Source organism: Schistocerca cancellata, chromosome 1, assembly GCF_023864275.1.
Source record: "Schistocerca cancellata isolate TAMUIC-IGC-003103 chromosome 1, iqSchCanc2.1, whole genome shotgun sequence".
Lineage (NCBI taxonomy): Eukaryota > Metazoa > Arthropoda > Insecta > Orthoptera > Acrididae > Schistocerca > Schistocerca cancellata.
The window spans coordinates 318,140,040-318,165,257 of NC_064626.1; the positions used below are offsets into that span (position 1 = coordinate 318,140,040).

At 43.2% G+C, this 25,218-nt stretch overlaps 1 protein-coding gene across 1 annotated transcript in view; it reads left to right on the top strand.

Moving 5' to 3' along the window:
* LOC126161249 (tachykinins) overlaps nt 1-23,018 on the top strand; it is a 58,024-nt gene extending 35,006 nt beyond the window's left edge. Inside the window, exons 2-4 of the mRNA XM_049916992.1 lie at nt 2,550-2,897; nt 12,850-13,012; nt 22,113-23,018. Coding sequence (XP_049772949.1) covers nt 2,550-2,897; nt 12,850-13,012; nt 22,113-22,171 — 570 coding nt within the window. The 3' untranslated portion in view covers nt 22,172-23,018. The remainder of the gene's footprint in view (nt 1-2,549; nt 2,898-12,849; nt 13,013-22,112) is intronic.
* Nucleotides 23,019-25,218: the final 2,200 nt, after the last annotated feature.

The window sequence follows — 25,218 nt, forward strand, 5'->3', positions numbered from 1 at the left end:
AACGGAACGACTGTACCGAAAAGAGAATGCAGGTCCATCTCAACCAGTTTCCAAGAGAATTTAGTGAATATGAATGGTAGCTGACTAGAGGCGTGTAGTGTGTGGCGATGAGCCTCTCTTTTCAAATGACGCCAAGTGTAGAAATGCGCCAACAATCCAATGAGGCCTTCAGCTCACAGTAAGTAGAGCGTACAGTTCAGGTCAGAGATGAAACCGTGATCTCTTGCACTGTGAACAGGAGCCAAGATTTTTATTTCAACGTTCACTGTTGCCGTTTCGTTTACATCCCTTCTTCCACTGTGGTATCAGCCGAGTTGACAGGACGGCTCGCAGTTGTTCCTGGTTTGATAACCAGTCATGCAGCCTATCGCCCCTCGACTCGCCCGCTAAATCACCCGACTTTAATTCCACAGAAAATGTCTGGCACTATTTGTAAAAGCTTGTGAAACTTAGCGATCGACATCTCCGCAACTTCATAGTCCTGCTGTATCTAATCACCAACAAGTAGCTTCGACTGGGTATTGAATACCTGAAGAAAGTTGTGGACTCTCTTCCTCGCTGAACTCAGGACGTTGTCGAGGGCACAGGCGGTGTTCAGCGGTAGTAGCTGGGCGTGACTAATTTTTTGTCTAGTTTGCATACAAAAAATACACATCAAAAAGGTTTATGACACAGGACGGAAGAAACAGAGTACGTTGAGGTGATGAAAGTCATTTGATATCTCCTAATATCATGTCGGAACTCTTGCTCGGAGTAGTGCAGAAGCTCAACGTGGCATGGACTCAACAAGTTGTTGGAAGTTCCCTGCAGAAATATTGAGCCATGCTGCCTCTTAGCCGGCCATAAACGCGAAAGTTTATCCGGTGCAGGACTTCGTGCACAAACTGGCCTCTCGCTTATGTCCCATAAATGTTGGATGGGGTTCACGTCGGGCGATCTGAGTGGCCAGATCATTCGCTCGCATTGTCCAGAATGTTCTTCAAACCATTCGCGAATAATTGTGGCCCAGTTACATCTTTGGAAACATGAAGTCCATGACTGGCAGCATATACTCTCCAAGTAGCCGAACATGACCATTTCCAATCAATGATCGCTTCCATGTAATGTAAACAGATCCTACACCATTATGGAGCCACCTCCATCTTGCACACCGCCTTGTTGATAACTTTGGTCCATGGGTTCGTTGGGTCAGCGACACACTCGAACCCTACCATCAGCTCTTACCAACTGAAATTGGAACTCATATTACCACGCCACGGTTTTCCAAGCGTCCAGGGTCCAAATGATGTGATCACGAGCCCAGGAGGGGTGCTGCAGGCGTAGTCGCGCTGTCTGTTGCCTTAGCCCATTAACGCCAAATTTCTCCACTCTGTCCTAACAGACTGGCAGCAAATGCTCTTCAAGTAGCCGAACATGACAATTTCCAATCAGTGATCGCTTCCATGTAATGTAAACAGATCCCACACCATTATGGAGCCACCTCCATCTTGCACAGCGCCTTGTTCACAACTTTGGTCCATGGCTTCGTTGGGTCTGCGACACACTCGAACCCTACCATCAGCTCTTACCAACTGAAATTGGGACTCATATGACCACGCCACGGTTCTCCAAACGTCCAGGGTCCAAATGATATGATCACGAACCCAGGAGAGGCGCTGCAGGCGATGTTGCGCTGTTAGCAAAGACACTCTTATCGGTTCTCTGCTGCTGTAGCCCATTAACGCCAAATTTCGCCGCACTGCCCTAACAGACACAATCATCATACGTCCCATATTGATCTCTGCGGTTATTTCACGCTGTGTTACTTGTCTGTTACACCGGTTCCCGCGAGATCACCGAAGATAAGCGCTGTCGGGCGTGGTCGGCACTTGGATGGGTGACCATCCAGACCGCCAACGCTGTTGCCATTTTTCGGGGTGCACTCAGCCTCGTGATGTCAATTGAGGAGCTACTCGACCGAATAGTAGCGGCTTCGGTCAATAATACCATCATAACGACCGGGAGAGTGGTGTGCTGACCCCACGCCCCTCCTATCTGCATCCTCCGCTGAGGATGACACGGCGGTCGGATGGTCCCGGTAGGGCACTCGTGGCCTGAAGACGGAGTGAGTTACTTGTCTGTTAGCACTGGCAACTCTACGCAAATGCCCCTGCTCTCGGTCGTTAAGTGATGGCCGTCCGTGATGAGAGGTAATTTCTGAAATCTGGTATTCTCGGCAGACTCCTGACACTGTGGATCTCGGGGTATTGAATTACCTAACGATTTCGGGAATGGAATTTCCCATGCATCCAGCTCCAACTACCTCTCCGCGTTCAAAATCTGTTAATTCCCGTCGTGCACCCGTGACGAGGTCGGCAACCTCATCACGTGAATCACCTGAGAACAATGACAATTCCGCCAATGCACTGGTTTTTTTTTTATACTTTGTGTACGTGATACCATCGCCATCTGTATATGTGTATATCGCTATCCACTGATTTCTGTCGCATGAGTGTACGTAGTAAAGTGGGTTATAAGGCCTGTGCCTATTAAACAATAACTTGTTGCAGGGTGTCCGCGGCAAGAAGGACGAGGCGGACACGGAGGACGCAGAGCTGGGAGACGGCGCCGACTACCTGCAGCTGGCGGGCCTGCCCTACAGGGAGGACTACGACGCTGACGCCGACGGCGACGCCGACGCCGACGAGCTGCAGCTGGACGACCCTTGGCTGCGCGACGAGAAGCGCGCCCTCAAGGGCTTCTTCGGCACGCGAGGCAAGAAGGCCCCGCAGGCCGGCTTCTACGGCGTGCGCGGCAAGAAAGGGCCGTCGGGCTTCTACGGCGTGCGAGGCAAGAAGGCGCCCCTCTCCGGCTTCTACGGCGTGCGCGGCAAGAAGGCGCCCTCGCTCGGATTCCACGTACGTACTGACTCCCCAGCCGGCCCTCCAGCTGCTCTTCTATTCCATCTGCCTGCTGTCTATGCTCCTAGTGTTAACACGAGATGTACTGTCCGTCAACAACAACTACACTGTTTAGCGATCACAGCTTTTGTTAAAATTACAAAACCGTTGAGGCTTTCGCGGTCACTTGTTGACGTAGTTCCTGCTGTTTACGTCTCAGGATCTTAGTAACATAGACAAATATAATGTATTGCGAATACATAGAAAGAAGAATCCTTTATTGTATGATTATATGATAGTAGAACAAACACTGGTAGCAGTTACTTCTGTAAAATATCTGGGAGTATGCATATGGAACGATTTGAAGTGGAATGATCATATAAAAGTAATTGTTGGTAAGGTGGGTGCCAGGTTGAGATTCATTGGGAGAGTCCTTATAAAACGTAGTCCATCAATAAAGGAGGTGGCTGACAAAACACTCGTTCGACCTATACTTGAGTATTGCTCATCAGTGTGGGATCCGTACCAGGTCGGATTGACAGAGGAGATAGAGAAGATCCAAAGAAGAGCGGCGCGTTTCGTCACAGGGTTATTACAGAGATGTTTAGCAAACTCAAGTGGCAGACTCTGCAACATAGGCGCTCTGCATCGCGGTGTAGCTTGCTATCCAGGTTTAGAGAGGGTGCGTTTCTGGATGAGGTATCGAATATTTTGCTTCCCCCTATTTATACCTCCCGAGGAGGTCACGAATGCAAAATTAGAGAGGTTAGAGCACGCACGGAGACTTTCCGGCAGTCGTTCTTCCCGCGAACCATACGCGACTGGAACAGGAAAGGGAGGTAATTACAGTGGCACGTAAAGTGCCCTCCGCCACACACCATTGGGTGGCTTGCGATGTATACTTGTAGATGTAGATGTAGATGTAGTGATTTTTCTGACATTTCATCAACATGAGTGGTTGGCACTATCGAAGATTCACCAGACTGCTATCAGCAATAGACGATGAATTCTGCCACCAGCAGTGCAGAGTGAATCTTCGACAATGCCAGCCACTCATCCTGGAAACATGTCAGAATAAAAACATTAAACAAACGTCGGCCGAAGATCTCGAGATGAAGGCCAAAAGCTATTTTTTCCTTTTTTTGTGAGGGTTTCAGAAGTGATGCAGTCAGTTTAGATTGGATTAGATTAGATTAATTTTTCATTCCATAGACCCATAAAAGAGGGAATCCTCCTGGGTGTGGGACATGTTAGATAAACACATTACAAAAATGTAATTAGAAAAACTTGAGTTTCATTAATTTTAATGATCCTCAGTCAATGAACAGTAAAATTATGTAAATGAATTAAATTTGAACTTCTAATATTTACAGGTTTAATACTTACATCTGCTTTCATTAAATCCATCATTCAGACATTTGCTAGTTTCTTGGCTATTACAACCAAGTATTGTCAAAAATTAAAGTAAATTATTCATTTCAGTGATCCTCAGTTAAGAACAGTCACATTATGTACAAGATTTAAAATTAAACTTCCACTATTTACAGACTTAAAAGACTTACATCTGCTTTCTATACATCCATCATTCACACATTAGGTAGTTACATGACTTTTACAACCAAGTATTGTCAAAAGTTAAAGTATAATTAATTTTCATTAAAATGGTCTACTGCACTTGTTGAGAAACTCATGGATGGAATAGAAGGAGTTGGTCACCAAAAATTCTTTTAAATTATGTTTAAATTGTGCCTTGTCTGAAACTAAACTCTTAAGGGTTGTTGGTAACTTATTGAAAATATGCGTTGCTGAATACTGTACTTCTTTCTGGGCAAGAGTAAGTGATTTTAAATCTTTATGTATATTGTTCTTATTCCTAGTATTGATACTGTGTACTAAGCAGTTAGTTCGAAAAAGAGATGTATTATTTACAACAAATTTCATTAAGGAATAAATATACTAAGAAGCTGTGGTTAATATGCTCAATTCTTTGAATTGGTTTAGACATGATGTTCTTGGATTTACACTACTCATTACTCTTATTATACGCTTCTGTACTCTATAAATTTTTTCTCTGTTTGTGGAGTTACCCCAAAATATGATACCATATGACATAATGGAGTGAAAATAAGCAAAATATGCCAGTTTGTTTATATTTATATCTCCTATGTCTGACATCATTCGCACTGCAAACACAGACTTGTTTAGGCGCTTTAGCAGTTCGTTAGTATGTTGCTCCCAACTGAATTTATAATCAAGTTGTAATCCCAAGAATTTTACACTCTCAACTTCTCCTATTTCCATGTCATCATATTTTATACACACACCAAAAGGAAATCTCTTGGATGTTCTGAACTGCATATGATCCTTCGAGCAGCAACTACTAAGACCTTAAGACAATCACTGATTTGCCATCGTAGCATTTCACAGGTCGGAAGAAAAGCTGAATGTAGTAAGTTAGTTACATTTTGATGTTTCATTGAGATCGAAGTCATTGGAACTGAAACTAGGCAGGATCAGGGAATGGGTTGCGGCGTTATCAAAGTGTCTGTGCCTCATTGAAGTGATTTAAGCAAACTTTAAGGGGCAGTCAATCGGAAACGAGACGGATGGGAAAAAGTGAATAAAGTGTTCAAAAGTAATCGCCATAATTGTAACTTGTAACTACATTATCCGCCGTGAGACATGCCATCATGGAAAAAATGTTTTTGGTTACCTGCGGAAACACGATTGTACCCAGGAATGCACCTCTTCATACGAGGCAAATCGACGGCACGGAAGCCTTTCTTCAGGGCTCCAGAAATATGGAAAACGCTTGGGAAGATATCGGGTCTGTATCGAGGTTGCGTAAGGGCTTCCCAGCGAAACTTCTGCACCGTATTCGAAACAGCCTTGGCAACCTGTGGGCGGGCATTACTCTGTAACAGAATGATACCGTCCTTCAACACGGCTGAGCGTTTGGACTTAGAGCGCACTTCAGTTTTTGCAAAGTGTCCACGTACCGCTGTGCGTTGAATGTGGCACCGCGTTCCAAGAACTCAATGACCAGCGAGCCCTAGCAGTCAAAGAATAACGTCACCCTGAGTTTCCCGGAGCCGAAGTGTCTGTTGTTTCTACTACATTGAAGAATTTTCCAGAAATTTAGAGGAACTGGCACCGACAGTCTGTCCATTGTGTTCAGGAGACTATTAAAGTTGCAAGTGTTTGCCAATGGGATATCTGCACAAGGAAATATGTACCAAAGTTCGTGGCGTAGCAGATGGCTGTCTACAGTGGGGTAGATAGCTGCATACGAATGCCAATGTTGTTCTCATGTTTCCCAGTAACTGCTCCTTTACACTAGTGGCTCTCACCCTAGTGAAAGCTATTCGAATTTCCGCCACTATGGCAGTTTCCGCGTCAGTATTTGTTTAATCGAACAGCTTCCCATTTGATATCACAAGGAAGATTGGACCGCATTCCAGACTGTTCACCTGACAAAATTCTGATGTCACAGGGAATCAATACGACCTCATAATTGTAACATACAAAGCTGATCAAAAGGTAATGGAAACTGCCATCACGCCAGTACTGAGAAAGACTAATAACGATAATTATTACAAAACCTAATATAAAACTGGAATGATGATTTCACCATTATTGAACGAACCTATGACGAAACAAACTGCTCTACTGCAGCTTTTCTGTGTACTTTATAGATACCTTCTGATATGGATCCATGGATCCCAGACCGACAAGCATTGATCAAGAATCGATGCAACAAAGGTTTTATAGCTACTTCCTAACGATTCTTCCATTGCATCTCACTGTGGTAGCTGTCTTCGTTGCGACTACTTTTATGTGTTCGTTCGGCTTTAAATCACACCACATACGTATTCCAAGATTTTTAAATAAATATATACCGTGAAACTTCCTGGCAGATTAAAACTGTGTGCCCGACCGAGACTCGAACTCGGGACCTTTGCCTTTCGCGGGCAAGTGCTCTACCATCTGAGCTACCGAAGCACGACTCACGCCCGGTCTCACAGCTTTACTTCTGCCAGTATCTCGTCTCCTACCTTCCAAACTTTACAGAAGCTCTCCTGCGAACCTTGCAGAACTAGCACTCCTGAAAGAAAGGATATTGCGGAGACATGGCTTAGCCACAGCCAGTTTTAATCTGCCAGGAAGTTTCATATCAGCGCACACTCCGCTGCAGAGTGAAAATCTCATTCTGGAAACATCCCTCAGGCTGTGGCTAAGCCATGTCTCCGCTATATCCTTTCTTTCAGGAGTGCTAGTTCTGCAAGGTTCGCAGGAGAGCTTCTGTAAAGTTTGGAAGGTAGGAGACGAGATACTGGCAGAAGTAAAGCTGTGAGACCGGGCGTGAGTCGTGCTTCGGTAGCTCAGATGGTAGAGCACTTGCCCGCGAAAGGCAAAGGTCCCGAATTCGCGTCTCGGTCAGGCACACAGTTTTAATCTGCCAGGAAGTTTCATATCAGCGCACACTCCGCTGCAGAGTGAAAATCTCATTCTGGAAACATCCCCCTGGCTGTGGCTAAGCCATGTCTCCGCCATATCCTTTCTTTCAGGAGTGCTAGTTCTGCAAGGTTCGCAGGAGAGCTTCTGTAAAGTTTGGAAGGTAGGAGACGAGATACTGGCAGAAGTAAAGCTGTGAGACCGGGCGTGAGTCGTGCTTCGGTAGCTCAGATGGTAGAGCACTTGCCCGCGAAAGACAAAGGTCCCGAGTTCGAGTCTCGGTCGGGCACACAGTTTTAATCTGGCAGGAAGTTTCATATCAGCGCACACTCCGTTGCAGAGTGAAAATCTCATTCTGGAAACATCCCCCTGGCTGTGGCTAAGCCATGTCTCCGCAATATCCTTTCTTTCAGGAGTGCTAGTTCTGCAAGGTTCGCAGGAGAGCTTTTGTAAAGTTTGGAAGGTAGGAGACGAGATACTGGCAGAAGTAAAGCTGTGAGTACCAGGCGTGAGTCGTGCTTCGGTAGCTCAGATGGTAGAGCACTTGCCCGCGAAAGGCAAAGTTCCGGAGTTCGAGTCTCGGTCGGGCACACAGTTTTAATCTGCCAGGAAGTTTCATATCAGCGCACACTCCGCTGCAGAGTGAAAATCTCATTCTGTAAATATATACCGTGTTTGCCAAAAGTTTTTGATAATTTCAACTTAAGGCACTACTATTTACGCTACTGGCCATTAAAATTGCTACACCATGAAGATGACGTGCTACAGACGCGAAATTTAACCAAGAGGAAGCAGATGCCGTGATATGGAAATGATTAGCTTTTCAGAGCATTCACACAAGGTTGGCGCCGGTGGCGAGACCTACAACGTGCTGATATGAGGAAAGTTTCCAACCGATTTCTCATACACAAACAGCAGTAAATCGGCGTTGCCTGGTGAAACGTTGTTGTGGTGCCTCATGTAAGGAGGAGAAATACGTACCATCACGTTTCCGACTTTGATAAAGGTCGGATTGTAGCCTATCGCGATGGCTGTTTATCGTATCGCGACATTGCTGAGCGCGTTGGTCGAGAGCCAATGACTATTAGCAGAATATGGAATCGGTGGCTTCAGAAGGGTAATACGGAACGCCGTGCTGAATCCCAACGGACTCGTATCACTAGCAGTCGAGATGACAGGCATCTTATCCGCATGGCTGTAACGGATCCTGCAGCCACGTCGCGATGCCTGAGTCAACAGATGGGTACGTTTGCAAGACAACAACCATCTGCACGAACATTTAGACGACGTTTGCAGCAGCATGGACTATCAGCTCGGAGACCATGCCTGCGGTTACCCTTGACGCTGCATCACAGACAGGAGCGTCTGTGATGGTATACTCAACGACAAACCTGGGAGCACCAATGGCAAAACGTCATTTTTTTTTCGGATGAATCCAGGTTCTGTTTACAGCATCATGATGGTCGCATCCATTTTGGCGACATCGCGGTGAACGCACATTGGAAGCGTGTATTCGCCATCGCCATACTAGCGTAGCACACAGCGTGATGGTATGAGGTGCTATTGGTTACACGTCTCGGTCACCTCTTGTTCGCATTGACGGCACTTTGAACAGTGGACGTTTCATTTCAGATGTGTTACGACCCGTGGCTCTACCCTCCATTCGATCTCAGCGAAACCCTACATTTCAGCAGGATAATGCACGACTGCATGTTGCAGGTCCTGTACGGGCCTTTCTGGATACAGAAAATGTTCGACTGCTGCCCTGGCCAGCACATTCTCCAGATCTCTCACCAAATGAAAACGTTTGGCCAATGGTGGCCGAGCAACTGGCTCGTCACAATACGCCAGTCACTACTCTTGATGAACTGTGGTATCGTGTTGAAGCTGCATGGGCAGCTGTACCTGTACACGCCATCCATGTTCTGTTTGACTCAATGCCCAGGCGTATCAAGCCGTTATTACGGCAAGAGGTGGTTGTTCTGGGTACTGATTTCTCAGGATCTATGCACCCAAATTGCGTGAAAATGTAATCACATGTCAGTTCTAGTATAATATATTTGTCCAATGAATACCCGTTTATCATCTGCATTTCCTCTTGGTGTAAAAATTTTAATGTTCAGTAGTGTATTTGTCACATCTACAGCCACACCCCAAAACTACGTGGCGCCGCAGCAGTATAAATTTGAAAAGGTAGAATACTAACAAATACCCTCATGGCGACAATAGTTAAGGGATACCTCCTAATAACGTGTCGGACATGCTCTTGCCCGGCAGAGTGCAGCAACTCGACGTAGCACGGACTCAACAAGTGGTTGCTGTCTCTATAGCCGTCCATAATTGCGAAAGAGTTGCTGGTGCAGGATTTTGTGCACGAACTGGCCTTTCCATTAGGTCCCATAAATGTTCTACGGGTGGCCTAATCACTTCATCGAATTGTCCAGAATGTTCTTCAAACCAATCGTGAACAATTGTGGCCCGGTGTCATGGTGCATTGTCATCCAGAAAAACTCCATTCTTGGTAGGGAACATGAAGTCTATGAATGGCTGCAAGTGGTCTCCAAGTAGCCCCACGTAACCATTTCCAGCTGATGATCGATTCAGTTGGACCAGAGAACCTTGTCCATTCCACATAAACACAGTCCACTCTATTATGGAACCACCACCAGCTTGCACGGTGCCTTGTTGACAACTTGTATCCATGCCTTCGAGGGGTCTGCGCCGCACTCGAACCCTACCATCAGCTCTTACCGACTGAAATCGGTTCTCCAGTCGTATAGGTTCCAGCCAATATGGTCACGAAGCCACGAGAAGTACTGCAGGCGATTACGGCATGTTGAAAAAGAGAGAGTCGCAGACAGAAAGAAAGTGATATTTATACAAGCGTATCATTAAACCTCTTCACTCAAAAATATTTCTCTTCTTCGTAGCTTCCCCGTGTTACCAGAGATGTCATCTCACTGATCTCATTTGTACTAAGACTGCAGTACACACGAGGTGCATTTACTTCCACCACCCTGAGTAGAATGCATAAGTTCTAATAACTGTTCACTAACCTGCAGCCTTCTACAGTTGTTGTCCCCTGCGCAGAAAGCAGCACCTAGGTCGTGAATCCGCTACCTTGAGACTGTAGGAAATCTTAGCGAGGAAAAGTTATTGTAAGGATAGTTAAATTTGCAAACAGTTTGTTTATACGAGATGCCACTTGCTTTTTATTAGTAGAACAAGGGAAACTGCACATCACAATCCACTTTAGACTCACAAATAATTTCTATTCTTCAACAAATTAGTGAACTGCATATTTCCATAATTAGTATCACACTGCTCTCAAATATACACACATCAAAAAATTTGTATCACTCGGTTCCCAGAACTCCTGAAGATAGAAGTTAACTGTCGGTATTGTATTACAGACACAGTCCTTTTGACTGTTCGAAGATTTAACCCCACCCAGAGATGTAAACACCCATGCATGAGCAGCGCCTATTAGACGGAGTGGGGCCGACAGCCAGTTGGTTCCAGTCATTCCACCAGGACGGAGGTACACGGCTCGTTCAGTTCAACCATGCCTAGACGGTCAATACCGCGGTCGATACGTCCGCATTGTTTCTTTGTGCCAGGAAGGGCTCTCAACAAGGGAAGTGTCCAGGCGGAGTGAACCAAAGCGATGTTGTTCGGACATTGAGGAGATACAGAGAAACAGGAACTGTCGATGACATGCCTCGCCGAGACCGCCCAAGGGTACTACTGCAGTGGATGACCACTACCTACGGATTATGGCTCGAAGAAACTCTGTCAGCAACGCCACCATGTTGAATAGTGCTTTTCGTGCAGCCACAGAACGTCGTGTTACGACTCAAACTGTGCGCAATAGGCAGCATGATGCGTAACTTCACGCCCTACGTCCATGGCGAGGTTCGTCTTTGCAACCACGACACAAGGCAGCGCGGTACAGATGGACCCAAAAACATGCCGAATGGACAGCTCAGGACTGGCAAGAGTGAAACGTTGTTGTGATGCCTCGTGTAAGGAGGAGAAATGCGGACCGTCACGTTTCCGACTTTGATAAAGGTCGGATTGTAGCCTGTCCCGATTGCGGTTTATCGTATCGCGACATTGCCCCTCTCGACCAACGCGAGATCCAATGACTGTTAGCACAATATGGAATCGATGGTTTCAGGAGGGTAATACGGAACGCCGTGCTGTATCCCAACGGCTTCGTATCACTAGCAGTCGAGATGACAGGCACCTTATCCGCATGGCTGTAACGCATCCTGCAGCCACGTCTCTATCCCTGAGTCAACAGATGGGGACGTTTGCAAGACAACAACCATCTGCACGAACAGTTAGACGACGTTTGCAGCAGCATGGACTATCAGCTCGGAGACCATGGTTGCGGTTACCCTTGACGCTGCATCACAGATAGGAGCGCCTGCGATGGTGTACTCAACGACGAACCTGTGTGCACGAACGGCAAAACGTCATTTTTTTCGGATGAATCCAGGTTCTGTTTACAGCATCATGATGGTCGCATCCATTTTGGCGACATCGCGGTGAACGCACATTGGAAGCGTGTATTCGTCATCGCCATCCAGGCGTATCACCCGGAGTGATGGTATGGGGTGCCATTCGTTACACATCTCGGTTACCTCTTGTTCTCATTGACGGCACTTTGAACAGTGGACGTTACATTTCAGATGTGTTACGACCCGTGGTTCTACCCTTCATTCGATCCCTGTGAAACCCTACATTTCAGCAGGATAATGCTCGACCGCATGTTGCAGGTCCTGTATGGGTCTTTCTGGATACAGGAAATGTTCGACTGCTGCCCTGGCGAGCACATTCTCCAGGTCTCTCACCAACTGAAAACGTCTGGTCAATGGTGGACGAGCAATTGGCTCGTCACAATACGCCAGTCAGTACTCTTGATGAACTGTGGTATCGTGTTGAAGCTGCATGGGCAGCTGTACCTGTACACGCCATCCAAGCTCTGCTTGACTCAATGCCCAGGCGTATCAAGGCCGTTATTACGGCTAGAGGTGTTTGTACTGGGTACTGATTTCTCAGGATCTATGCACCCAAATTGCGTGAAAATGTAATCACATGTCACTTCTAGTATAATATATATCTCCAATACCAGTTTATCATCTGCATTTCTTCTTGGTGTAAAAATTGTAATGGCCAGTAGTGTATGACGCTCGGAATATTGAATGTCCTAACGGTTTCCGAAATGGAATATCCCATGCATCTAGATCCAACTAGCATTCCGCGGTCAAAGTGTGTTGACTCCCGTCGTGAGGCCATATTCATATTGGAAACCTTTTCAAATGGATCACCTGGGTACAAATGACAGCCCTTTATATCTTGTATATGCGGTACTACCACCATCTGTATATGTGCATATCGCAATCTCGTGACTTTTGTGATCTCAGTATAGAAGCAAAAGTAGCTTGAGTAAGTTTGACGATAGTGTGAACGTGCTACTGAGGTGATGCCTGTGTTGTCCGCCACTCAGGGAGTACGAGGCAAGAAGGACGACGGGGCTTCCCCTCCCGACCTCGACTCCCTGCTGTACTATCTGAACGAGGCCAGCGAGGCGACTCGCCAGAAGAGGGGCAACACCAAGAAGGCGCCCGTCGGCTTCTACGGCACCCGCGGCAAGAAGTCCTGGGCTCCGGGTACGTACTCTGCCTGACAGACTCTCACTTCTCACCACCGACCACTGCGACTGCTATCCTCGCTGCACGTTTACCAACTGCAACTTATACGGGGTTTAACAAAAGGTACATCCAAATTTTAAGCAAACTTTCTTCGCACACAGAGGAATAAAATGTGTTTTATAGAGGGTGAGGCAGCTAAGTCATAACACCCCTTGTATCTCCCCAACCGTAATAGATACAAAGATGCCGTTTGGACAGTGAATTGCAGGGACAGGGGCTACTTGCATACATCACATTTCATGTTTGTGCTTTTTTTTATTACAGAGATATGAGGCCATCTTTGGTTTTTTTCTAAATGGAACCCTATGTTAAATTGTAGCGTAACATGATGGGCTTAAAAACACTGGTTTCAAATATGTGTATATCATAATATTTAGGCGAATATTTTTTGAGACACAGATATGTTCCCGTATCGTATTCGTCCTCCGAAGCGGCGTTGTCCAATGCGACCTTTCCTGTTGACGACTGAGCAACTTAACAGGGAAGACTTTGTTTACCTGCTTCTCGATAACGCCGCAAGGTGACGCACGAGGTAGCTGGAGAGAAAGATATAAATGTGCTGCTGGGGTAATGAGACATCGCATTTCCGTCACAGTTTCTTGGAGCAGACATCTACACCAACGAAGAAAAGTGAGATATGCTTCTAGTGTACGGTGAAAGTAGAAGAAATGCTGTTAGGGCAATAAAGCGATATGGAGAGCTGTATCCTGATAGTTAGAGTCCTACGCGTCAGCTTCTTGCGAGTATTTGCAAGAAACTACTTGAATCGAGATAATGGAACGCCATACAGAGGACAAGGCAGAAAACTTCAACTGGCGAGGTACATGAAGAGGGCGTTCTAGCGTTGGCGCATAAAGCCCCTACTGTGTCGTCGCGACGTGTCGCCTCGGAATGTGATATAAGTCAGAGAAGTGTTCTGTGCATATTGCACCGGCAGATTTCACCCATTTCACCTCTCAATGCATCAAGCACTCTCCGGTGTGCATTTCGAACGGCGCCAGGAATTTTACTGGTTTGCGCTGCAGCGCCTACAAGATGATACAACGTTTTTTTCAACGGGTGCTTTTTACTGATGAAGCGACTTTCACCAACCACGGTAATGTTAATTTGCATAATATACATTATTGGTCAATAGCGAACCCTCATTGGCTTCTACAGGTACAGCATCAGCAACCGTGGAGTGTTAACGTGTGGTGCGGCATGGTCGGAAACGTCACTGTGGGGCCGTACGTCATTCCGGGTATACTAAATGGCAATAACTAAGCACAGTTCCTGTGAAACATTCCGCCCGTTTTGCTGGAAGAGGTACCACTAACTACGCGTCAGTGCATATGGTTCCAACATGACGGCTGTCCTGCTCACTCTTCCCGTGTGGCTACAGAGCTGTTAAATGAAAAGTTCCCGGATTGTTGGATAGGACGACGTGCTGAAGTGAAGTGGCCAGCCCGGTCTCCTGATTTGACCCCTCTTGATTTTTTTCTGTGGGGAGCAATCAAACATAAAGTGTATACTGAAATACCAACTACGCCAGACGATATGAAGTAACGTATCATCTAAGCGTGCGCTGATATCTCACGTGATACCCTCGCAGCCGTTCACAAATCATTCGAGCGGCGACTACAAATGTGCATTGCAGCAGAGGGGAAGCATTTTGAGCACATGCTTCAGTAAAGTTTAGTATCATGTACAGTATGTAGTTTGCATCTTTGTGTGTATTTGCTTCGTATTGTGATCAATAGCAAATATTTTCAAATAAAAAAAAAACGTACGAAATAATTGTGACCAATAAGGACCTCCTCATTTACATTAGTATTTCTGTTACTTAGAATGTATTAAAATCTTCTAGTATTTTAATACTGTATGTTGTCTACTATTTTGGTATCACAATTGTCAAATAACTTAATAATATTTGCGCTATATCATCAGTTAAGTTTTGCGCAAATATCGCAGTATGTATTACTATTGTTGGGTAAATGGGCGTGTTTTTGTAAGGAGGATTCACGACCTTTACCATGTACTCTACACAACAGGAAAGGTCGCACTGGACAACGCCGCTTCGAAGGACGAACACGATACGAGAACATATCTGTGTCTCAAAACCTATTCGCTTGAATATTATGATATACGCATATTTGAAAGTGTCTTTTTAAGCCACTCATGTTAGGCTAAAATTTAACATAGGGTTCCATTTTTTAAAAAATGGCCTCATATCTCTGTAATAAAAAATAGCACAAACATGAAATGTGATGTAATCAAGTAGCCCTTGCCCCTGCAATGCACTGTCCAAACGGCATCTTTGTATCTATTACGGCTGGGAAGATACAAGGGCTGTTATGACTTAGCTGCCTCACCCTGTAGGCGTGGGTCCGGAAACGTTTTATTTCCATGTTAGAGCTCATTTTCTGCTTCTTATCATAATCGCGTTAATCATGGGAAACATGCAGAAACAGAACATAATACCATTACAAGAAACGTTTTCTTACATGAAATGTTCAAAATACCTTCCTGATTATGTTTTGTTAGAGAGATTTCCAGAAAGACAGTGCCTCTACAGGAGGAGTTTGAAGCAATTTATCGTCGTCTTAGGAAGAATGGGACGCTAAAGCCCTCTACTCGCAACTGGAGGAGGCATAGAAGGACCAGGACACCTCAACAGGAGGAGGAACTCCTTCGTGTAGTTGAGGACAACCCTATCACAGCGTAAGACAACCAGCTGCAAGATGGAAATTGCTACGCGAGGAAATATTTTTTTCCACTGAAAGTGTAACCTCACCTTTTCGTTACACCCTGTATGGATAGAGCATACACAGTGCCCCACTTATTTCGAACAGCTTCGAATTTCTGGTGAGTGTGTGTGGCTGGTTGGGTGGGTGGGTGGGTGGGTGTGGGTGTGGGGATGGGAGTGGGAGAAGTGGGATTAAGAAACTCATGTCAAAGGGATTATGGCATTGCACTTCAGTTTTTGAAAAGAAAATCAGTGTCAAAGGTCATGACGAAGGATACATTTACGACCAGTAATGGTTATCAGAACGCTATAACAATATGCACCATGCTGTTCTAGTTGTTGTGGTGTTCAGTCCTGAGACTGGTTTGATGCAGCTCTCTATGCTACTCTATCCTGAGCAAGCCTCTTCATCTCCCAGTACCTACTGCAACCTACATCCTTCTGAATCTGCTTAGTGTATTCAACTCTTGGTCTCCCTGTACGATTTTTACCCTCAACGCTGCCCTCCAATACTAAATTGATGATCCCTTGATGCCTCAGAGCATGTCCTACCAACCGATCCCTTCTTCTTGTCAAGTTGTGCCACAAACTCCTCTTCTCCCCAGTTCTGTTCAATACCTCCTCATTAGTTATGTGATCTACCCATCTAATCTTCAGCATTCTTCTGTAGCACCTCATTTCAAAAGCTTCTATTCTCTTCTTGTCCAAACTATTTATCGCCCATGTTTCACTTCCATACATGGCTACCCTCCATACAAATACTTTCAGAAACGACTACCTGACGCTTAAATCTATACTCGATGTTAACAAATTTCTCTTCTTCAGAAACGCTTTCCTTGCCATTGCCAGTCTACATTTTATATCCTCTCTACTTCGACCATCATCAGTTATTTTGCTCCCCAAATAGCAAAACTCCTTTACTACTTTAAGTGTCTCATTTCCTAATCTAATTCCCTCAGCGTCAGCCGACTTAATTCGACTACATTCCGTTATCCTCGTTTTGCTTTTGTTGATGTTCATCTTATGTCCTCCTTTCAAGACACTGCCCATTCCGTTCAACTGCTCTTCCAAGTCCTTTGCTGTCTCTGACAGAATTACAATGTCATCGGCGAACCTCAAAGATTTTGTTTCTTCTCCTTGGATTTTAATACCTACTCCGAATTTTTCTTTTGTTTCCTTTACTGCTTGCTCAATATACAGATTGAATAACATCGGGGATAGGCTACAACCCTGTCTCACTCCCTTCCCAACCACTGATTCCCTTTCATGTTCCTCGACTCTTTATCATACATTTGATTAAAGGTGGTAGCCCACAGCTAGAAGGTATTTAGAAATATCATACTTACAACACCATGAGCTACTAATGAATACTTTTTTTATTACAGCAGGTTACAATTCTCAGATCATCATTGTGAAATACTTTACCACAGCAGTGTCTTCAGTTGTATTTAATGTTCTTTTGCATGTCCGTGTTTTATCGTGTACTATGTGATGTCCTGCAGACATGCATTCACTGCTAAGAGCTACAGCTATGTGAAACAAAAGAAGAAGTTGCACAATTTAGCCGGCCGCTGTGGTCTCGCGGTTCTACGCGCTCACTCCGGAACCGCGCGACTGCTGCGGTCGCAAGTCCGAATCCTGCCTCGGGCATGGATGTGAATGATGTCCTTAGGTTAGTTAGGTTTCAGTAGTTCTAAGTTCTAGGGGACTGATGACTATCAGATGTTAAGTCCCATAGTGCTCAGAGCCATTTGAACCATTTTTTTTTGCACAATTTATTAGTGAGATACGATAATTTGTGCCGGATCGGACTCAGACCTGGATTTCCCGCTTTACGCGAACCGTCTCCATAACGACTTCGGTTATCCGAGTGCACCTCGCAGACGGATCCAAGCCACCGTCTGTCACCAGGTGTCCACGTTCCGCCCTCGCACAGTTGCTGTGATTCCCGCACAGAGAGAGACTAAGTTATTACCGCTGCGGCCTATCTAGGCGTGTAATACTATTTTGCAGCGTCCGTGTTTTACAGCTGTAGATCGTAGCGGCGTCTGTTTTTTCCGACATGCGTGTATGTCTGAAGGACATTGCATGGTACACTGTAAAACACAGACACTGCAAAATCACATTAAATGCCTAGACAGGCCACGACAATTATAAATAAGTTTCTCCCTGTGCGGAAATCACAGTAACTGTGTGAGTGCAGGACGTGGACACATGGCGACATATGGAGGTTTGCTGTCGGTCCAGGAAGCGTGCTCGGATAGCCGAAGTTGTTATGGCAACCGCTCGGTGGTAAAGCAGGAACTCCAGCTTGATGCGCAAATTTTCATATGTAATTAATAAATTGGGCAGCTGAAATCTAATCGTATTCGCAATTGCGAATACATTTGTTGTTTTATGCTATTTGACGCCTTAGGTTTAAACTGCCGTGTAAGCTGCTTCAAATGACTTTGACATATCTGATGATGATCTCTGGATTTAAATCGGTTGCAATAAAGAATTAATTGTTAGGAGCTCTTAAGAGAATTTTTTTTTTTAAATACACTTTGGCTCTCATAGATGCAAGAAAGGTTGATTTCCATTCACTGCATCATATACGTTAAAGAAGTACCACGTTGTTAATTAGGGCGTTTGCCGATTTGTTGCTATAAAAATCGATGAACGTTGATGATATAACTTTAATTATTGGTGCAGGCAATTTTTCTTTATGTTCTTCTCATTAAAATGTACTATCCTTTCTGGAAATGTAAAGATGGAAACGCGCTTCACTATATCTCTGTCTGTCACTCTTTTCTTCTTTAATTTTGTTGTTGTTGTTGTTGTTACTATTGTCAATCGCGCTGGTCAGTCGTCTGCTGCCACAGCCCATTAACGCCAAATTTCGTCGCGCTGTCCGATCGTATACGTTTGCCGTACGCCCAACATTGACTTGTTCAGTTACTACACACAGTACTGCTTTGTTGCTTGGCTGTTCACACTGACAACTCTACGCCAACGCCGCTGCTTTCTATCATTAAGCGAGGGACCTCGGTCAGTGCGTTGTCCGTGGTGATACGTAATGCTTGAAATGTGGTCTGATGCAACTTCCATCCTTCTGAATCTGCTTACTTCCCTCGTGCTTACATTTCAACAATATTTACTTCTCGTATTTGCCTTGATTACGAAATTTACAATTCCAAAATTAAAAGAAAACATTACTATATTACTTCATAAATATTTTGCGTGGTGGGGCACTGTAGGTATTTTATGTCGCTATATCACTTTCCTGTGTGAAGCACAAAACTGTTTTACTTATAACCATGATCTCTGGATAATTCGATGGAATAAAAAATACTTGTCAATTCTGAATACTAATAAATGCTTTCACACTGTATTTTTATACATCAAATTATGAAAGTTATTGTTTTTTATTCCTAACAAGTCCAAGTCCACTATAAGCCAACATTCGAGTAACCTCGGCTTGCGGTATTTCTTCGAAATCATGAAATATATAATCACCGTGTCGCCCGTAGAAAAACTATCCGACTCCTTTAAAGTACTTTGGAACAGATGCAGATCCAGTTTCACGATTAAAATTGATTCACTGACTATCTGTGAAGCCGACCAGAAATTCCCCCGAAAGCTTCAATTATTTCAGTGCTGAAAACCAGTTTTAGAGTTATTTGGGAACGAAACATTATTCAGGGTATCTAAATAATGCGCAGGACTCTTAGCAATAATTTGCTTTGAAATAATACCTTTACCTTGAATAAATTTACATGAATCGGCAACGAACCCATAGGAATCGCATGAGGCATGAATGGTTTTACTTTGTATCGTCATATCTATACTTTTACAAAAGAAACATTTTAAGTCTATTATGACGCATTCTGTGTCGTCTCTCTGGTTAAATAGAAGAGTTTGCTCTGTTACTTTACTATCTCAGGCACTTTATCTCTTTATGAATTATAAACTCTCAATCGTAAAAAAGCAAACATTAACAAAAAGGACAAAAAAGAAATTAAATCTAGAAAATAGAAGCCATACCTACAGCGATTTGAACCTGATTATTGTACTCGTGCTCACCTCTTCTTCAACAATATTTACTCCTCACATTTCCCTTAATTACCAAAGTGACTGTTCCTTGAAGCCTCGCACTGTGTTCTTTCAGCCGATCCCTTCTATTAATCAAAATGTATAATTTTCTTTCTTCCCCAATTCAGTTCGATAATGTGTTATTGTCGGATTCATTTATTACATTAAACATTTGATTATTTTGAAGTAACACTACAGACAAACTTCGAGAAGTTGATCAGTGTTGTTTGCTTGATTCTTTAATAGGATGAACACTTGGTTTCCATCAGTTCGTTACAGGGTAATTCACTGAGTGTATTTTCCTAATTATCTTTATTACTTCATTGTAACAAAATAATTGCTACCATTGTAACGCGGACAGAGTGCCCTATTTGTATGGAAATGCTTCCACGAACTCTTGACGGTCGCGGGTACAAAGTTTAACACGGATGGAATGGGAGAAGTCGACCTGCAAGACAATCAAGTTGGATCCCGGCGAAATTTAGGAACACGAAAGGCAATATTGACTGAACGACTTACCTTAGACGACAAGCCGAGAAATGTAATCCGACATTTTTTAGAATTTGTAAATTTAGAAAAATCTCTTGCCCGTTTTGAGTAATATGCATTCTTTACTATTCTGAAGGTAGCAAGGACTCAGAAAACATCCCATTTTGCTATTTTGACAATGTGAAAGTGCACCCTGTAACGTGAGGCGATTTAGTTTCTGAACAGTAGACGTCGATGCGATTCAGTGCCTCCAGTCCATACCGCAGTAAATGGCACGGTAGGTCCTTTGCAAGGACACGGCCGATTTCCTTCCCCGTCCTTGGAACAACGCTAGCTATAGCCCTGTATCTAAAGAGTTCAGTGGCGAAGAGATGTTACAGCCTAATCTTCCTACCTTCGAAAAATCGACGCAAAGGCGTCTGCACCCACTCAGTCCCTCACATCGAGTCTTCACTGTGAACGAAGCATGCGGTTCATTGCGCCTACATTGCTAAAATGGCAGTCATTGCAGGATTACATTTTCTAGTGCCAACCCTTCGGTGTATCTATGCAGCAATGTCATATACCGTCCATTGTTCGATCCGAACTGCTACTGCATCACAACCGCATTTCCTGAACACAGATCATTCTGGTCTACTTGGACTATCTCATTTGCTGAGACTGCGCATACTGACAATGGCAACACATACTGTACCTGCTTTCAAGTTTCCAGTTCGTTTTGTGATTCTCAATTCAGTTTGCCGTGACACTGAGCTATCCAGTAACACGAGATAGGTACTGCTGGGTCAACATGTACATCATTTCTCTGTGGTCTTGCTCACTTATCGATGGTACACCGTTCTACACATCCTATGAAAGCGGATTGATTCAGATGATTCTTCCTGTGTGTTGCATTTTTCGAAGAACTAAGTGTATTATTTGTCTTTCGGAGCGACGTATCAAACCAAACACAAGAGGGCAATCACTAGAGAGTGGGTAGTAACTAATGAGAATCCACGAGCGACTGGATCTTTCAGGATTTTGATTCTCCTCCTCGTTCCTATCAGAATAAAATCCTTTCTGTCTCACTCCAAACGAAGCCCCTTTCTCCTCTAAATCTTGTTCTGCAGCAGAAACTTGACTTTGAAATTATCTCTCACGGTTTCCTCACGTTTCCAGTTTCAAAAGAGAGCTAATGACTGATCCCCTAAAACAGTCTCGGCTTTGACGCGTCCTTTACAACTAATTGCCCTTAGTTCCTCTAACAGTTTCCATCGCCCAAAATCTTTAGCTGAGACACACTATCTCCTCTCTCTTCCTGTGTAACTTAAGGCGGTTCCTCTAATAGTTAATGTAATTTGAGTTTCCTTATAGATCTATTTTTCAAGGTTGTAAACAGTTTTCAGGTTTTACGTGTGATCACTGAAGATTCTTAGAAATAAAGTGGAACGTAAATGATCTAAATAAGACTTTTATTGCAGTCGAAAAAGAAAGCTATGACCTCTTTTACTTACATAATTGCGACTGCGGTAAAACGGAGGCCTAAAAACAAAAAAAGACAACAATTACATGTTATTATCATGTATCACTAATTACGAAAATGAACCTAATTTGCAAACATTTAATAACCTAAAAAAACATTCATTCAATCACATTTCTTAGCGTAATTACGATTTCTTAAAGAGCAAGGAAAGAGAATATTTACGTATTGCTGCGTCACATGTGAATTTGTGGAGTTGGACGTTAAACTAAATATGCCGTTCACTAATAAATTTATTTTATGTTTTTCAGACGGTGGAGCGGCATCCTCGAGCGATTCCATCGCCTCATCTCTCATCAATAGTCAATAGGAAGTTCTCACAGCAATGATGAATCACTTAGTGCCATCCACAATGTCACAAGTCCTCCAGACATCCTCAGAAACCAACGTTAACTAGTGCATGAAACCATACAGTAATAAAGAAGATAACTTTAATGCTTCTATCCAGTGGCCTGTTGTAGATTAGTGATTTGTCATTGAGAGATAAGTATTACAAGATTATGTAGGCTGCCGTGTCCTGTAGTGTCATATTTTGTACTGACGCTAAGTCTGATATTGGCCACGTCTCTCTTCTTTTTTTAGGTGTGGACATTTCGTCAAAAAATATTTATTTTATTTCATCTACGATACATGTTCCCTAAGAAAATCTTGAGTTACGCTTGTAGATTCTGTACAAAGAATGAAATCGCACCATTACAATAAAAATTCTTAAAACTATACAGAAGTAGATACTTTTGGCGTCCATAAACATTTTAACTACTCATTCAATTACAGTACTTTATATAGTCTCTAGTTTTTAAATTTGTATTTGTCTAAGACTTTGCTGCGGCCTCGTTTTATGTGTAATGTTATATAGAAATTATTGTATTCTTAAGCATTCTCCCTGGTCCCTGTGTAATTTTTCAGAGCGGTTACAACGCCTCAAGCTCAAAATATTTTTGGCCATATATTATGCTGTTATGAATAAGTTCATAATAAAGGAAGCGTTATCTGGATTAGATGTGGTGGTGAATGGTGCGTAAATATAAGATTATTACGTTATATTGTTGCTTTCGTAGTTATTATTTTTGTTGGCATATCTGGAAAATACGAATGAAAAACTATTTTAAAATGTAAAATTACACTACATATCAATAAAAGGGCAATACAAATGATAAAATGACAAAACGTGATGGTTACTTCCTTAGTTTCACTTTCATTTTAAGAAAATTGATCTACATCAGTGAAAACCACTGCTTGCGTGTAAATGCAAAATTCTCAAATGACGCACACCGAAGACTCGGTTACTTGGTGTTATTGGTGAATTTGGATGTTTTCTTTTCTTTTTAAGCGTCAGAGAACTGCGCACTTTTACTTCAAAGAAAATGCAAGAAACTTTAGCGGAACCCAACACCAACTGTTTCAGCTAATATGATCTCAATACAAATTACATCGTGTTTGGGAAGCCAAAAGTGCATGTATAACAATTTTACAACCACTGAAATGAAAATTCATGACTGATCGCATATCTGAACAACAGGTCTATTGATTCAGAAGATTATGGCCAATAACACCATAAATTACAATTCCGATTACTGGTTGTGTTCATTAATGGAAAGGTAACAATATTTTCCGTATAGTTTTCAGTTATAATTGTCGACGAAAACATTGACTGCATGTATTTCTCATATAACCACACTTCAAACCACAGACTGTCTAATCAGAGTTCCCAGTACGTCTTTACACTACCTGGAAAGTCATCACTGCGTTTCTAAATAAAGTTCTGTACAAAATAGAGATCTTATTTTGTACATATTTAAATTACATTTATTTTACTTTTTTCGATGTACATTCCATCTTCGTGAAGTTCTCCATCTTGAGACACAAAGCCCATTGTTACGTTTATAAATAAATGGCATATGTGTGAGTCGAATTAGCATCTGTTGTCTCGACATATCACTGTAGGGATACATAGAGTAGCTACATCTTTTGAGTGAGCATTTAGATGCTCAGAATTTTTTGTCGTCAAGATAAATTGCTTCCCGTGTCACTTGACTTCGCTACATTGTAAGGTTTACCCGAAATTGCTCTGTATATTTGGAACTTTATTACTCCGCTAATGTAGAAATTACCGTGCATTTTGTACACGAGTTTCATAGGCATCTTAACTATCTGAATTCGATATTTGTAATGTACTTGAATTAAGGCTCTGAAGAGAAAAATTCAAGGGTGTGTCGCTTTTTTTGTGATAGGTGTCGCAGCTCATTTCGCTAGAACATTTCTTATGCGAAAGGAAGTAACAGCCATCGTTGTATATTTAGGTTATGTAGTCTTGACATATCACTGTAGGGATACACAGAGTAGCTAGTAGTAGAGACTACTTGCCATACTGCCTAGTCCATGGCCTTATCTCTGTTACACACACACACACACACACACACACACACACACACACACACCTACAAGTTTCCTCCCATCAAAGCATTCTTTTATAAAATGTTTCAACCATATTAGAAATATTTTGTGAACAATACTGATCGCTTATTTTTTGGAATCAAATCTTCAATCTTAATTCATCCTTAGGGAAACTGAAATACCAATTCCACATAATGATTCTCCACATCATAGCTCCAAACTATCGTGGCGACACTAAAATGGGTTGTAAATCTATAAAGCATGGAAGAAATTACTCACTGTTACATATAAATATTACCAAACAGCGAGGTCATCGGTCCCATAGAATTAGGAAAGGATAGGGGAGAAAGTCCGTCGTGCCCTTTCAAAGCATTTGCCCTAAACGATTTAGGCAAATCACGGGAAACCTAAATCAGAGCGGCCGGACGCGGGTTTGAACTATCCTCCTCCGGAATGCGAGTCACGTGGGCTAACCACTGCGCCACCTCGCTCGGTGCTCTTACTGGTATGATGATTATAATTAGACCTTTCAAGTACTTTCTTACGAAAAGTAATACTTCCTACTTTTACAAACTTCTGTTTGCATACGTGGTAACAACAAATACTCGTCATTGCGTAAGGCAGTCAAATTTCAAGCCCTTCAGTAAGTTTTCTCCCTCGTCGTAGAGCGAAATAAACTCCGAGGCAGAAATAATGGGCTGTGACTTGTATTCCTCTGCAGCAGTTTCGTTAACAATAGGGCTTACGATTGTCTAGTCTCCCATTAATCATCTCATACGAAACAGTGCGAGAAATTTTCTGCTATTGTTCCTGAAACTGAAATATTGAAATGCCAGTTTTCTGTAAATTCATCACTAGGCTGCTGAAGATGACTACACACGGCGAGCCGATCTGTTCTTTTCATGTAAGTTTGTACTGTCATAGTCAAACATGCTACATCACTGAATCGAAACGTCTAAGTTT